At 36.4% G+C, this 13121-nt stretch overlaps 3 protein-coding genes across 3 annotated transcripts; 1 reads left to right on the forward strand and 2 right to left on the reverse strand.

The window, feature by feature from the left end:
- Positions 1-2591: 2591 nt before the first annotated feature.
- On the forward strand, positions 2592-4095 carry LOC106366474 (ethylene-responsive transcription factor ERF061). Its single transcript, XM_013806073.3, has one exon. The coding sequence runs from the start codon at positions 2846-2848 to the stop codon at positions 3761-3763; it is 918 nt and encodes a 305-aa protein (XP_013661527.2). The 5' UTR covers positions 2592-2845; the 3' UTR covers positions 3764-4095.
- An 888-nt stretch (positions 4096-4983) lies between these two features.
- BNAA09G12300D (filaggrin-2) lies at positions 4984-5650 on the reverse strand. The gene has a single exon (XM_013806075.3). The coding sequence runs from the start codon at positions 5580-5582 to the stop codon at positions 5130-5132; it is 453 nt and encodes a 150-aa protein (XP_013661529.2). The 5' UTR covers positions 5583-5650; the 3' UTR covers positions 4984-5129.
- Positions 5651-6960: 1310 nt separating this feature from the next.
- Positions 6961-8934, reverse strand: LOC106366476 (protein SEH1). Its single transcript, XM_013806076.3, has 7 exons — positions 8570-8934; positions 8395-8495; positions 7943-8020; positions 7708-7863; positions 7519-7631; positions 7312-7438; positions 6961-7228 (listed from the first exon to the last, which is right to left on the reverse strand). Exons 1-7 carry the CDS (start codon positions 8844-8846, stop codon positions 7094-7096), a joined length of 987 nt encoding a protein of 328 aa, XP_013661530.2. The 5' UTR covers positions 8847-8934; the 3' UTR covers positions 6961-7093.
- Positions 8935-13121: the final 4187 nt, after the last annotated feature.

Genomic DNA, 13121 nt, shown 5'->3' on the forward strand with positions numbered 1-13121 from the left:
TATCCGAGTCTCAAACTAATTCCATAAATTATGCAATAGTTAAAAAAAATGACACATTAGGCGATATCGACTATACTATTTGATCGGATCGGACAACATAAACTTTTATCATCTACCATTTTTGAACCTGAAAAATAATTTGTCTGGTGAAGATTTTAATCAAATAATTTTGCAAAGCAAAAGTACAGTTTACGTTATTCAAATATTTTTTGACAAATACATTCTTTGAAAAGAACTTTAGTCTAATTGATTAGATCATTAAATTATGTAAAGGGATTTATACCATTTTTATGCACAGATTGAAAATGAGATTGTAGTTCGTGGAGGAGAAGAGAAGATGGCAAGAAAACGAAGGCGTGTCAGAGAATTTATGACCACAGGGTGGTGGGCTAGTGGTCTTGAGGTAGTTAACACACCAATACGGACCCGGGTTCGAATACCCCCTGTGGCCACGGAATGCTTTACGCCCTCCCCAAGTTTAAAGTTATTGCGGCGTTGGTGCTGGGTCCTTGGGTAATGGGTATTAGTGCCGGCTGGTTCCGGGCCAGGGGGATTAGATGGTTGGCAATCGGAAACCATGTGCGGATTACGGGCCTTTGGGCAAACGGAAACCACGTGCGGATTACGGGTCACCTTTGAACCTCCTGTTAAAAAAAAAAAAAAAAAAAAAAAAAAAAAAAGAATTTATGATACCTTTCTTAGACAGAAGAAGTTTTGACTCTTCTCTACCTATCTTTCTCTTGCCTCATAAATTTTAAAAGTTTCTTGTGGAGACCACACGGATTCGTCTTTGTGTTGGCCAAAAATGTGGAGATGTAATTTTAATCTCAGCTGTTTCTGCATCAAACATTGTTTACCAAAACAATATATATATAGATATATATATGAATATTACTGTATTAGAGTCAAATACATAATGGTCAAACAGTGTCGACATAACACCTTCCAAATTCCAACGACTATCCTAACTAAGTTTTTTTTTTTGCTAACTGCGATACTAACTAAGTTTTAACACCGTATTCCAAAATCCACAAATGATGTTGTCTCAGATGTATTTTATATAAGAACAAATATAGTATATGACTAATTTGAAGAAAAGATAGTGTTAATCGTTTCAAAAACATGATAGTATCTTACCGTTTCCTTCTTATTTTTTTGGTAAAAAAGGTTACGATTCACATCTATCACTGATCGCATCATTTAGATGGATATGAACTCTGACTAATCATATATACGTTACCGCATTTTGTATGAATGCATAGTAACTAGAGCAGTCGAATGCTCAAACTTTCTTTGTCATTTGCGCCCAAAATATAAATCCCTACATTTCCAGTCTTACTTGAAAAATGGTATAAATGTTCTACCAATAGTGTGAATGTATTCCAGAAAAGAAGTGTGAATGTTAAACGATTACCTTCAGTATAATATACTAATCGAGATTAATTATAATGTTGTTATTACCAATCAAATGGTAGAACAAGAATACTTTTTATGCTAAGGTTTCTGTATTAGAACAGAGGGGTGAACATGGATCAAATATCCAAAATTTTGGAGGTATTCGTAATCTGATTCGTTTCGTCCATATCATTTTTCCAAACCGATTCAATCCGTATCCATCCGGATATACTGGAAAGTGTACACTTTTAATTGGATATTAAATTCGATCCGTTAAGAAAACTAAATTTACATAAAAAATCAAATCAAATTTATTTATTTTTAAAACTCTAATAACTAAAATAACCAATTTAATAAATAAAAATATTGTAAAAGTTACAGACAAAATAACTATATAACTTTTATATTTAGTTCCTTAAATATATATTTATAGATGCATATAACGGATCAGAGCATATCCCTTTCTAAAATATTAGTATTTTTTAATTGTTTCATTTTTTGTAGATATTAGTATTTATTTTGCTTCGTAGAGTAATATCTAATTTTTTTTGTTCGAATCGAAAAGGTTAATATGTGGAAATTAAATTTTACAATTTTTTTGCCCACATCTAATAATAGGCCAAATAAAAATTTACAGATATTTTGTCCACTTCCTTTAAAAATAGTAATATGATAGATAATTGTAATAGAAAAAGTTCTAGACTCTCACTTGTCCATCGTTCTACACCTATCAAAACATTAAGAAGTAGTTTTTTAAAAAAAAAGTAGCGGTCTAATTTTACCATCAACAAATCAGACTCAAATTTTCAAAAACCTAGAACTTATCCTTATAATATTTAAATTTCCCAAAGCTTCGATAGAATAAAATTGAATAATATGCAAGCTTGTGAATGTAACTTCAAACTTTAATAGATGTGGTATGCTGAGGACTGGTTATCTTGAGTCTAGGCTTAACTGCTTATAAATGTCATGCACTGATTATTAGAAAAATAAAATGTGGTATGTATATTTATCAAACTAGATACATTCTATTAAAATCATGATGAAAATAGTTAGGCAAAACTTTAAAAAAAAGAAAAAAAGATCAACTTAAAAAAAAGTCAAAGAGCTCCATGTGAAATCTGTAAAGCAACCTTTCTGGGTGGTTTTTCTCCTTCCCTCTACTAAATAAAGTCTATAAATATGTACAAGCTGTTTCTAAACTTTGAAACCCAAAAAACCCATTAACTACATCTCTAAAAAACAAAATTAATTCTACCTTTTTCTCTCATAATAAAACTCTGTCTGAACCTCGAAATCCACCATCACCATCCATCCTCTGTTTCAAACTATCATTATTTGATCCCTATTTTTGTTCAAACACAATCAGTAGTTATTTTTCTTCTTCTTGTTGTAACACTACAAGAAACCAGGACGATTTGGCGTTCTAATAATCTTTTGTTTTGAAAAAATGGAAGAACATAACTATCATTTTCAGACAAATTTGAGTCCCAAAATCTCAGAAATAAGAGCTTCTCTCTCTCAGATCATATTAGCAGGCGGACCAAACACACTCGACTCAGTCTTCTCATTCCTCGCTACTTCCTCCGCCACAACATCCCTCGACACTCTCAATCCTCCGCCGCCGCAGCTCGGCTCCTCCGTCTATCTCCACCAGCGAGATCTTATCGAGAGCTTCCACCTCCAAAACAGAGCAATCTCCACTCCTCCTCCTCTGTTTTCTTCATCGTTCGATCATCAATCTTCTCCCGCCGCAGCTTTCGCCGCGGCGTTAGCGGCTGGGAGGACGGCGAAAAAGAAGAAGCTTTACAGGGGAGTGAGGCAGAGACACTGGGGAAAATGGGTCGCCGAGATAAGACTGCCGCAAAACAGAATGAGGGTTTGGTTAGGTACTTACGAGACGGCGGAAGCCGCCGCCTACGCTTACGATCGCGCCGCCTATAAGCTCCGCGGAGAATACGCTCGTCTCAACTTCCCAAATCTCAAGGACCCGAGCGAGCTGCTCGGACTCGGAGACTCCTCTAAGCTAACAGCTCTCAAAAACGCCGTCGACGGGAAGATTCAATCTATTTGCCAGAGAGTCAGAAGAGAAAGAGCCAAAAAGAGCGGTAAAGGAAGCAAAGATTCTTCATCATCCTCGCCGGGAAGTCTGTCTTCTCCGGCGGCAACTGCCACTGCGGCGGATTCAGAGGATAGCTACTGGAACAGCAAGAATAGTTCTCCTGCGTCGGTTTCTATCTCCGATGAAATGCCGGCGACCACAACGGCGGCGGCCGAGGAAGACATGATGATGGATACTGAAGGATTTTTACTTGCGAGGATGCCGTCGTTCGATCCAGAGCTTATTTGGGAAGTTCTCGCTAATTAATTCACAAAACCGTGAATTTTGATCATAATCATATGGAGAGTAAGAGAAGACTTGGGGATCAAGAAATATGATGAGAAGATTAGGGTTTTAGGTGTGAATTAGGGTTTATTAAAGTAAACAGGATCTTTTGTCAAAATCGTTCGAAAGTTGTTTTAAGTAATGGATATATTAGGGTTTTTAATTAAAATTTAAGCCTCGTTGTTTTTGAGAGAGGTTGTGAAAGCTCCTTTTTTGAATTTATATTATAGAGATCATCCAAGGACTTTCTGATTGTACTTTCAACTATTATTATATGTAACAGTTTTATTGTAGCAAAATCTTCTGGAGGTTTATCACAGGTGTGAAGATAAAACATAATGTTTGTAAGAACGCAATTTAATAAGACCGGTGGGGAAGGTAGAGTTGAGCACATGTCATAGTCTCTACCATGCTCAATGCTTTTAAAGTGGTCCCTTTTATTCTCCCCTTCCATGTGATAAGTCAAAGACTTATTGTTGTTGTTCTTATTAACAATTTTTATCATATACAGCTTTATATAGTATGGAGTCTATGGACCAAGCAATAACGGATCAGACCACCGTAAGAACACTTGATTTGGTCCATCATATAAATCCAGTTTTACATAATTCTACTTTTCGTAATCGATCTCTCAATGCCTCAAATCATTATTTCTCTCTCTTTTGAATCCTGAAAATCCATCATTGCTATCCTCTGTTTTTTTATCCTTGTCTACGATGGCTTTTTTACAGTGTTTGAAAAATGGAAAAAGGTGATAATGTTTTGAAGATAAATTTCAGTCCCAAAATTTCCCGATATATAAGCTTTGTATAAATTTTGATATCCAACCCACATTAGACGATCTTTGCAAAGACTAAAGCGGAAAATGCCAACATCATCCATCTTGTCATTATATTTTTATTTTGTGTCAAAACATGACAGGGTTCTATCTCTTTGTATAAATAATTTGAAGATGAATATTGTCTACTGTAATTTAAATATTGTCTCTTGACCAGAGATTGACAGTTTCTCACAATATTTATTTAGACAAGAGGATATGATTTAGGAATGGTCTTACTGGTTCAACTATTTTTGGGAGTAAAATTTATATTTATCCTTGTTAACATTTATGTAGTAGATATGGATTACTTATTAGCTGGCCGACTGATAAGCGTTATAGGCATTAATATCTCTCGTTTTCTCCACTGGTTTTGAAACAAAAGTAAAAAAAGTAGATTCATATTAGTGAAGCTCATATATGGTACACATGCAGAGAGACAACCACCTAAGTGGTTTTTATTCTAAGTATTACGTCGACTTACTTTAAACAGTCTCTCTTAGAAGCATTAGGCTTATGAAATCATTTCATTTAGTCGCTGTCGCTACCGCTGCTGCTTCCACTCTCATTGCCACTGCCATGCCCATCTTTGTTCTTCTTCTTCTTGTGCTCATTTTGTTTCTTATGTTTCTTCTCTCCATTGTTAATGAACGTTCCTAGGCCATTAAAACCTTTGTTTGTCTCGTGAGTTTTCTTCTGGTGCTGTCCTAAGAGCTTCCCATGTCCATGGCCCTTGTTAGCCTCGTGGCTCTTGTGCTCTAGAAACGTCCCTAAGCCGTTCTGACCCTTTTGACCATTTTTACCCTTGAATAGTCCATCAAGAAACCCACCATGGCTACGGTGATTCATAGTCGGACTATGCCCATATACTGGGCGGCTATGGCTCTGGTCATATCCCTGGTGATGGTTCTGACCATAACCCTGGCGACTCTGGCCTTGAGCCACATCGTAGTATTCTTTTTCACGTGTTTCGTAGTACTGCATTGTGGTAGAGAAGAAGCGAGTTTTATGGTTTGTATTTGTGTTGTGTGTGGGTTTTGGAATGAGCCTTAGATGTCTATATATATGCGATGAGAATTAGCTTAAGTTCTACTGAATTCGAATAAACTCTATTTGTTATAGAGTGCCTGTCTTTATCTTGAACTTATTCTTTAGTTTACAATTATCTAAACTGAATCAATTCGAATGGCATTTTCTTTTTACCTAATATGGATGTCTTTGTCAGAACTGGTTCTCAATTATATTTGTCCAATATTCAGATTCTTTTGTTCGTATTGATCTCATTGCGATCTTGTACGAGTATAATTTTTTTTTAAACTGTCCTATTTCTTTTTATAAATATCAATACTAACTATGGCAGATATTTTTGTTTGTTTGTTTTATAAATAGATTCAGCCTATATATTTATTTGCTTCATTTTTTTTTATCTTAACTTTAGTATTGTTTTGAATAAACAAAATATATAATGTTGACAAAAAAAACATATAATTCATTGACAAACCAAACATGTTTTTTATTGCAAGAAGCTATGAAACATGCAGATGAGCGTCTGATTTTATCAAGCCAATTTTTAGTAACAGTTTGACTCTAAGAGGTTGCCATCTTTAAAATCTATCAAGTCAAAAGTATGAACATCCATCGTTCATCTTGGCACCTCCCAAACAACGTTAATTCAACGACTTTGCATGAAATCTCTGAGCAGTGCATAGGACTAGGAGAGCACGTGAAATGAAAAAAAACAACAAGACCCTAAACTCTAACTTTAAACCCAAACCCCGTTGCGTCATTTCAGCCGCTAAAAATCGAGTCGTTTGCGTTAACTAGCAGGTTCTGAGGAAAAAAAAAAACTGAACTCCTTTGATCTCTTCTTGTTTCGATCTGACTGTATTTGTTTATTTTATTTAGGATGTTCTTAGCTCTTGAACATTACTATTAAATCCATTTCTCAAATCAAAAAGAGTTTGGTAAGGATTCCTTAACATAAAAGTCTTTAAATATTTTCTTCAAAGCTTGTTTGGTATGAGATCAAGTCTTAGAGTTTCTCAAGATCTTTGATTAAACCGAAACTCATTAGCTTAACCAAATATAAATCCATAAACGGTTCTGTTTTCAAAATTTAATCTGAAGTTTGCTTTTGTATGATCTGGTTTCAAAACTAGGGAGCCAGTTATTTGGTTTGTGTTTTTTTTTTTGAACAAACATTTGGTTTGGTTTGGTTTCTGTTCATGTTTTGATTTTTATTCAAATCTTAGTTTGGTATCGGTTTTGTATAATTTTAGTTTCAAAACTGGTTTTATTTCGGTGTAAGGATAGCTTGACTTTTTTTTGTCAAAGATAGTTCAATCGTCTATCTTGGCCTAAATACGTAAAACCGAAATGAAATCAAACCATTGTAAAATATGATCTGTTATACAATAGAAAGCTTAAGACCCTTTAACTCACATTGGAAGATATGAATCATCGAACAAAACTCTAAATAAGTGAGCACGGAATCTTCAAGAGGGAACTGGTTCGAGCATGGCCTGTTCGTGCCACTCACCATTTAAGTTAGACTGCCACAATCTGACCATCCCATCGCTTCCAGTGGTAGCTAAAGTCATGCCACTCATGTCCCATTCCATCTCCCAAACCTGAACATAAAACATCAAAGCAGTATAATTTAGTTATGTTTAACACAAATGGAAGGTACAAAGGAGCTTTAAAAACTGGATACCTCGCCTTGATGACCAGAAAGCGAGGCGGCCTTCTTTACAGGAAGCCTTCCATCAAGGTCAGGAGCTAGACCAACTTGCCATATCCCTATGCCTTTATGTGTTGCAACAGCAACAACCTCGTATGGTCTTGTATCAAAAGAGGATTAGTTCGAGCGTTTCAAGACAGTACTAACGAAAGACGAGAGGCAAAGATTGATTGAGATTACCGGCCAATATTTGGGGCCCATGAGACAGCATAAACAGGATCACCTTTGTCTTCTGGCGAGGCTAATTCCGCTACAGCCAACCATCTGTTATGAGCTTCGTCAAACTCCCAGATCTGCAACAACAAACAAGTCTCTCACTATTCCTTCGTTTCCCCAGTTCAAAAGAAATTTAAGTAATAATGTCTTTACCTTGGAAGAATTAAGATGAGGAGAATCAGAGTTGAAAGCTAAAACAAAGCTAGGCTCTTGCTCTCCACTCCTCATCGGATTCCAAGAAACAGATGCAGACAGGGTTGATGGTTTCCCGAGAGCCGACAGAGAATCAATAACATTCTGAAACTCAGCCTGCAACAGAATGTTAAAATAAACAAGACACAAGAAATCAAATGGAGACCAATGTATACTTGGGAAACGAATAAGCAACCTGAAGTTGCCAGTTTTTTAATTCAAAAGGATTCAAGAGCTCAAAAACCCTAAGGTACCCATCAGAATATGCTGCAACCTGCAAAATGAATCATAAATGTTAAAATGGAAAGCAAAAGAGATAAGTCATGTTCGTTTGGTTGCCGCAGTTTTCGGCGGCGTTGGTGTCAGCATCGGCGTTGGCGTCAGCATCGGCGTCAGCGTCAATAAAAATAGTTGTTGTTCATTTCGTAGACGCCGACGCAGTTTTTATCGCAGACGCAGATTTTTCGGCTATCGACGCAAGGACGCAGCGTTTAGACGCAGATGCAACGTTTAGACGTAGACGCAGTACCGGGGTCAATGAAACGAACAAAAGTTTATTAAAAAATTGATGCCGATGCAGCCGCAAGTAGCTGCGTCAACCAAACGAACAGCACTATAGTTAAAGATGAAAAAACCAAAGCTCTTAACCATCTTTAGACTCTTTCTGGAGACCCCAAACTGAACATCGAGGACTTGAGTAGACTTGCTCATCAAACTCTTACACAGTTTCCACTCAAGAGCATGCGTGTCTGTCAATCAAAGCAAACACAAATCGATTATCAACCTAAACAACTGAAACACTCAGCAAGAGTATAGAGTTTACCTTCGGAAACCTCTTCCCAAATGGATAAGCTGCCGTCTTCGCAAATGCAGGCGACTGCATCTCCGTATTCCGAAGGCAGCCATACGATCTTTACAAGGCTCGATTCGCTAACCCTAACTTTGGAACTGCGAGTGAAAGAAGAATAAGAAGAGGGAACATGGGAGTCGTAAACGGAGAGGGTTCCGTCTATGGATCCGGCGGCTAATCGGTGGCCGGAGTAGTTCCAGGAGGAACAGGTGGTGCCGGAATCTAGCGTCGCCATCGATTTCGTCGCCATGTCCGTCTCTCTCCGTCGTGCACACTGAATCACACCGGTTGGTGGTTCAGAGAGATTTCCAAATCGCAGAAACTGTATAATTGGGCCTATTCTTATTTTAATCGGGCCGTTTTAAGTTCGTGGGTCATGTATTATATATGCATACGCACTAGGTTACGAGGCCTCTCAAAAATATAAAAATTACAAAAGTAAGAAAAATAGGTATGAATGGTGACCAAAGAAACGACGAGAAATAATGCATTCTCTAACATTCTTAAAAAAAATCATCATTTATAAGAAATAATTTTTCTTTTTTATTCCTTACCATTTTTTTTGTAGAAAAATAAAGAACAAAATTATTCTTTGTTAAATATAGGATGAAACAACCATTTCTTTTCATTTCTGTAATTTTATTTCTCTATGTTTCTTTTCTATTCGTTCCTCTTATTTTCAGAATGGTCACCAGTCGGACTCAAAAAGAATGTAGTTTCTTTCTGAGGGGAGATATGCACTTATTTCAAATTAAATTTTGTAAAATCAGTTTTACATTTTTTTTTGAAATAATGTTAAATTCATTCATTTTTTTGTAACTATAAATATAGCTGAGTGTTTGGAGCAAATAATTTAAACTGAAATCTAGAAATCATCTATAAGAGACCATGTTTCCATGGCTTTCGAATTCTTTCTAGCATTCGTCATTCTCGTACTAGAGATTCGGTTCTTGATCAATTCGGTTGTGGTGTTTGGTTTTTCACCATGCCTTCTTCCATTCCTTTCATATCAAATAGTTTTACATTTTTTTGTCTAGTTGTTTCATTATTTGAAGAATTGACTATTGAATACAATAACTAATTAGTTGGCTGGGCTATTACATAGCTTTAATTTGTATACCTGACCATTTATGCAAGCTGATCAACATATCGAATTACATAGTTTCAGTGCTCGTTTTCCAACCAATACTAAAATGGCAACTGAGTTTTAAGTTTTTTTCATATGGTTATAATCAATACTAGGCGCTTAATAAGTTTTCTAGATATCTTGTTTAGTATTATTGATGAACTTTTTTGAATTAGTGTTTTCTTTACTTCTCGAGAGAGCTAATGCTTTTCTCAAGCTTTGATGATTGAGTGAGTATGCTCTTCCTGAATAGTGGAACATTCTTGCTTCCATACTTGTTCCATCACTTGAATCGATTCAAGGATACATTCTTCATTTGCTGTCATATCAAAACATCTTAGTCTTCTTCCATTTGGTTTCTTTAGTGCTCAAAAGTAAAAGTATATTATCAAAACCTATCCAAGGTAAACACTGATGCCGTAGGATATATATCTAACTAATCAAATTTGCAACTGCGCTATCAATCCTAGACATAATAGTGTATTTTGATCGTTTTCCCATCCATGTACACTTTTCTTCTAAGGTTCTAATATCATGAAAACCAAAAACAGTAAGCATTCTATTAGAGAGAGAGAGAGAGAGAGAGAGAGAGAGAGAGAGAGAGAGAGAGAGAGAGAGAGAGAGAGAGAGAGAGAGAGAGAGAGAGAGAGAGAGAGAGAGAGAGAGAGAGAGAGCACAAATTGTTTGGCTTAAAAATTACTCTTTACTTTGCTTTTTGTATCATTGAAGTTACCAATCATCATTTGAAACTTGTTTCTAAGAAAACCTGCATATTCAGATTGACTTAATTGATGCCACTGCTCCCGTCTATGCTTACCAACATGATTTCCATATATATATGTCTGCCAAAAAAAATTGGCGCCATTTTCAACTGACATGTTTATACAATACATATTAGGGTTATCTAACAACAATACCTTAACCTTGTCGTTCCAAAAAAAAACTGCATAGCCTCTACTACTACCATAAGCGTACACAACAAAAGAGTATGATTATCCTAATTCTTTAGCTAAGTTATGTACATAACTATCTACATGTTTAGTTTCTGTGAGAAGCATGATATCAGGAGTATATGACTTTCTAATATCTTTGAAGTGTGAAATTGTCAAAGAGTTTCCCAATCTCTGACAATTATAGTGCAAAAGCTTCATGATTGTTTTGGTTATTTGAGGAGAACCACCAAACCTTGGCCAGGTTACTCTATCTCAATTTTGTTTTAGTGAAGATGAAGCATTTTCTTGTGGGTCCTCTGGATTCTTTATTTTAACGCCTTGCTCACTAGGTACTAAATTGGGTACTACATGATGATCTTCCTGATTTTACTGCACTAGTATTACCTCTTTTCTGTTTTCTTGATTTTGATCTACCGCATCACGTTTGTTGTTCCAGATGATTAACCTTTCTCCATTGTACTGAGGTATTCTCCTATGGCAGTAGATTGCTCTTGAACAATCATATAAGGATTGGTCCCTATATCCAGTAGCTCATATTGTCGTTGTTGTAGAAGGGATGATTCCTTACACATCTCGAATTCATGCTTCAAGCTTTCATAGAGGATACAATTTTTTTTGCAAACCAATGTAATGGAAGTCCAACTCCACATGATCCTTGTTCTTCATTATCTCCACAGTTTTGGTAACGGTTATCACATCATCGACATCAAATTGGACATTATTCCACACTTATGCTTCTTTATTTATGGTCGACACTATGATAAAAACTTCCTCGACTTGTCTAGCTTTGATCCAATACTCCTAACAATCCCATGCCTTTGATAGATGTTTGGGAGCTTATAGATACGAACCTTAAACAATATATGCTTGAGATATGTAAGATAACCTCTGTTACTCTATTTATTAAGGGAGACAATCCAACCTCTATAGGTATAAGGCTACTTATCGAAGACCATAACAAGGTGATGTTCAGTAGATAAAAATTGAGAGAGTGTCGTCGTTGTTGACAACATTTCCAATGACCTGCCAAATTTTAGGAGAGCTATTTTAATTTCAGCTGGATCCTGATGATCTGGATTGTGCCCTTTCGCAACCAAGCATAGTTTAGGGTTCTTCATGAATTTTTCTTGGGCATCGTGATGCACCGACCACTTCGATCTATTTGCTCTAAGGCTTAAATCTTGTAATGTTCATATGACCTTTGTTGAATCCGCTTGTTGGTAGAGATTAGAATTGGGATCGTGAGACTGATCGTTGGATCGCATGTTGAAAATTTTGATCAAATTTTTTTTAATGAGAATTCTAAAATCAACTAGCGAAAAAATACAAAGAAACACATGAAAACATATATTTACTACGAAATTTCTATATATTACGAAAGCAATGACACATAAGGAAGATCCAGCTAAAATTGTTGTGTAAAAAAAGAGTAATCAAACTAATTAGTATTAAAAATCCACATGTGTAATGTAAGAAACAGTTTTACATTCGTTTTATTATCACTAGGTAAACCAGTTTCATGTTACACATGTCATCTTGTGACAATTTATTATTTTGTAAATACTAAATTTTAACTTTGAGAAATAGTCTTAGTTGTTGATGGTTCAGTAGCTAAGCTAGCTGTGGGTTTAGTTCAGCCAAATTCCAAGTGGGCTTTGCGTTCCGCGGCCCGGTTCTTCGATAACCTGTAAAGGGAAGGAGCCCGAGTCTTAGCCCATCTTTCTTGGTAAGTGAAACGGGTGCGTTTTAGTGATTGCTAGGTGATGAGTTTGTTATAACAAACTGGTGAGCTGTTATTCAACGTCATCGAGAGAGAGAGAGAAAAAGATCAGATCGAGAATCTGAGAGAGAAGAAGACTTAGCTCGAGATCACGAGATTGAAGTGTGACGGAGTCACGAAAGCGGTACACGATCGAGTCAGGATCATTCCAGCGGTGACTTTCCGGCTTCATAGAGGAAGTGATAAGCTCGCTAAACTCTCTCTTGTATTGCTCTGTTTTGCGGTTTCATTCCGCCATTGTTGTCAAGCTTGTATCTGTATCGATTCTCTAATAGTAAAGCAGTTGAGGGATGCCGTTCCCTCCCCGGTGAGTAGATCAGCGAACACCGCAAAGCTCTTGCGTATTTTGTTGGTTGCTTTATGTCATAACCTGAGATCAAACAGAAACCTAAGTCAATCACAAGATCGAGATCAATTATAACCTAAAGAATCTGATCTAAAACTCTACAAGTGGTATCAGAGCACAAGGTTGGGTGCTAAGGCTAAGAGTTAATCAGATCTGATAGGAGAAGGGAAAGAGGTTTTCTTATCTGTGATTGTTTGTTACGGTCGCTTAGAATTGACGATCTCTTGCTTGTGTTGTTGTGGAGGTTGCAGTTAAATCTTCTGTGTTCAGCAAATCTTGAGATCATTACGGTTCAAGATGGAGCGGACTCATGGAAAGTT

The sequence above is a fragment of the Brassica napus genome, chromosome A9 (genome assembly GCF_020379485.1).
Source record: "Brassica napus cultivar Da-Ae chromosome A9, Da-Ae, whole genome shotgun sequence".
In the NCBI taxonomy this organism is placed as follows: Eukaryota; Viridiplantae; Streptophyta; class Magnoliopsida; order Brassicales; family Brassicaceae; genus Brassica; species Brassica napus.

Bases quoted from the DNA above. Each gene is read 5' to 3' on its own strand.
- LOC106366474 (XM_013806073.3), top strand. From the start codon at position 2,846: ATGGAAGAACATAACTATCATTTTCAGACAAATTTGAGTCCCAAAATC.
- BNAA09G12300D (XM_013806075.3), bottom strand. From the start codon at position 5,582: ATGCAGTACTACGAAACACGTGAAAAAGAATACTACGATGTGGCTCAA.
- LOC106366476 (XM_013806076.3), bottom strand. From the start codon at position 8,846: ATGGCGACGAAATCGATGGCGACGCTAGATTCCGGCACCACCTGTTCC. The intron at 8,496-8,569 runs GTAAACTCTATA...TTTGATTGACAG, and splicing joins TTGGGAAGAGGTTTCCGAAG to ACACGCATGCTCTTGAGTGG. The intron at 7,439-7,518 runs GTAATCTCAATC...TTTTGATACAAG, and splicing joins TGGGCCCCAAATATTGGCCG to ACCATACGAGGTTGTTGCTG.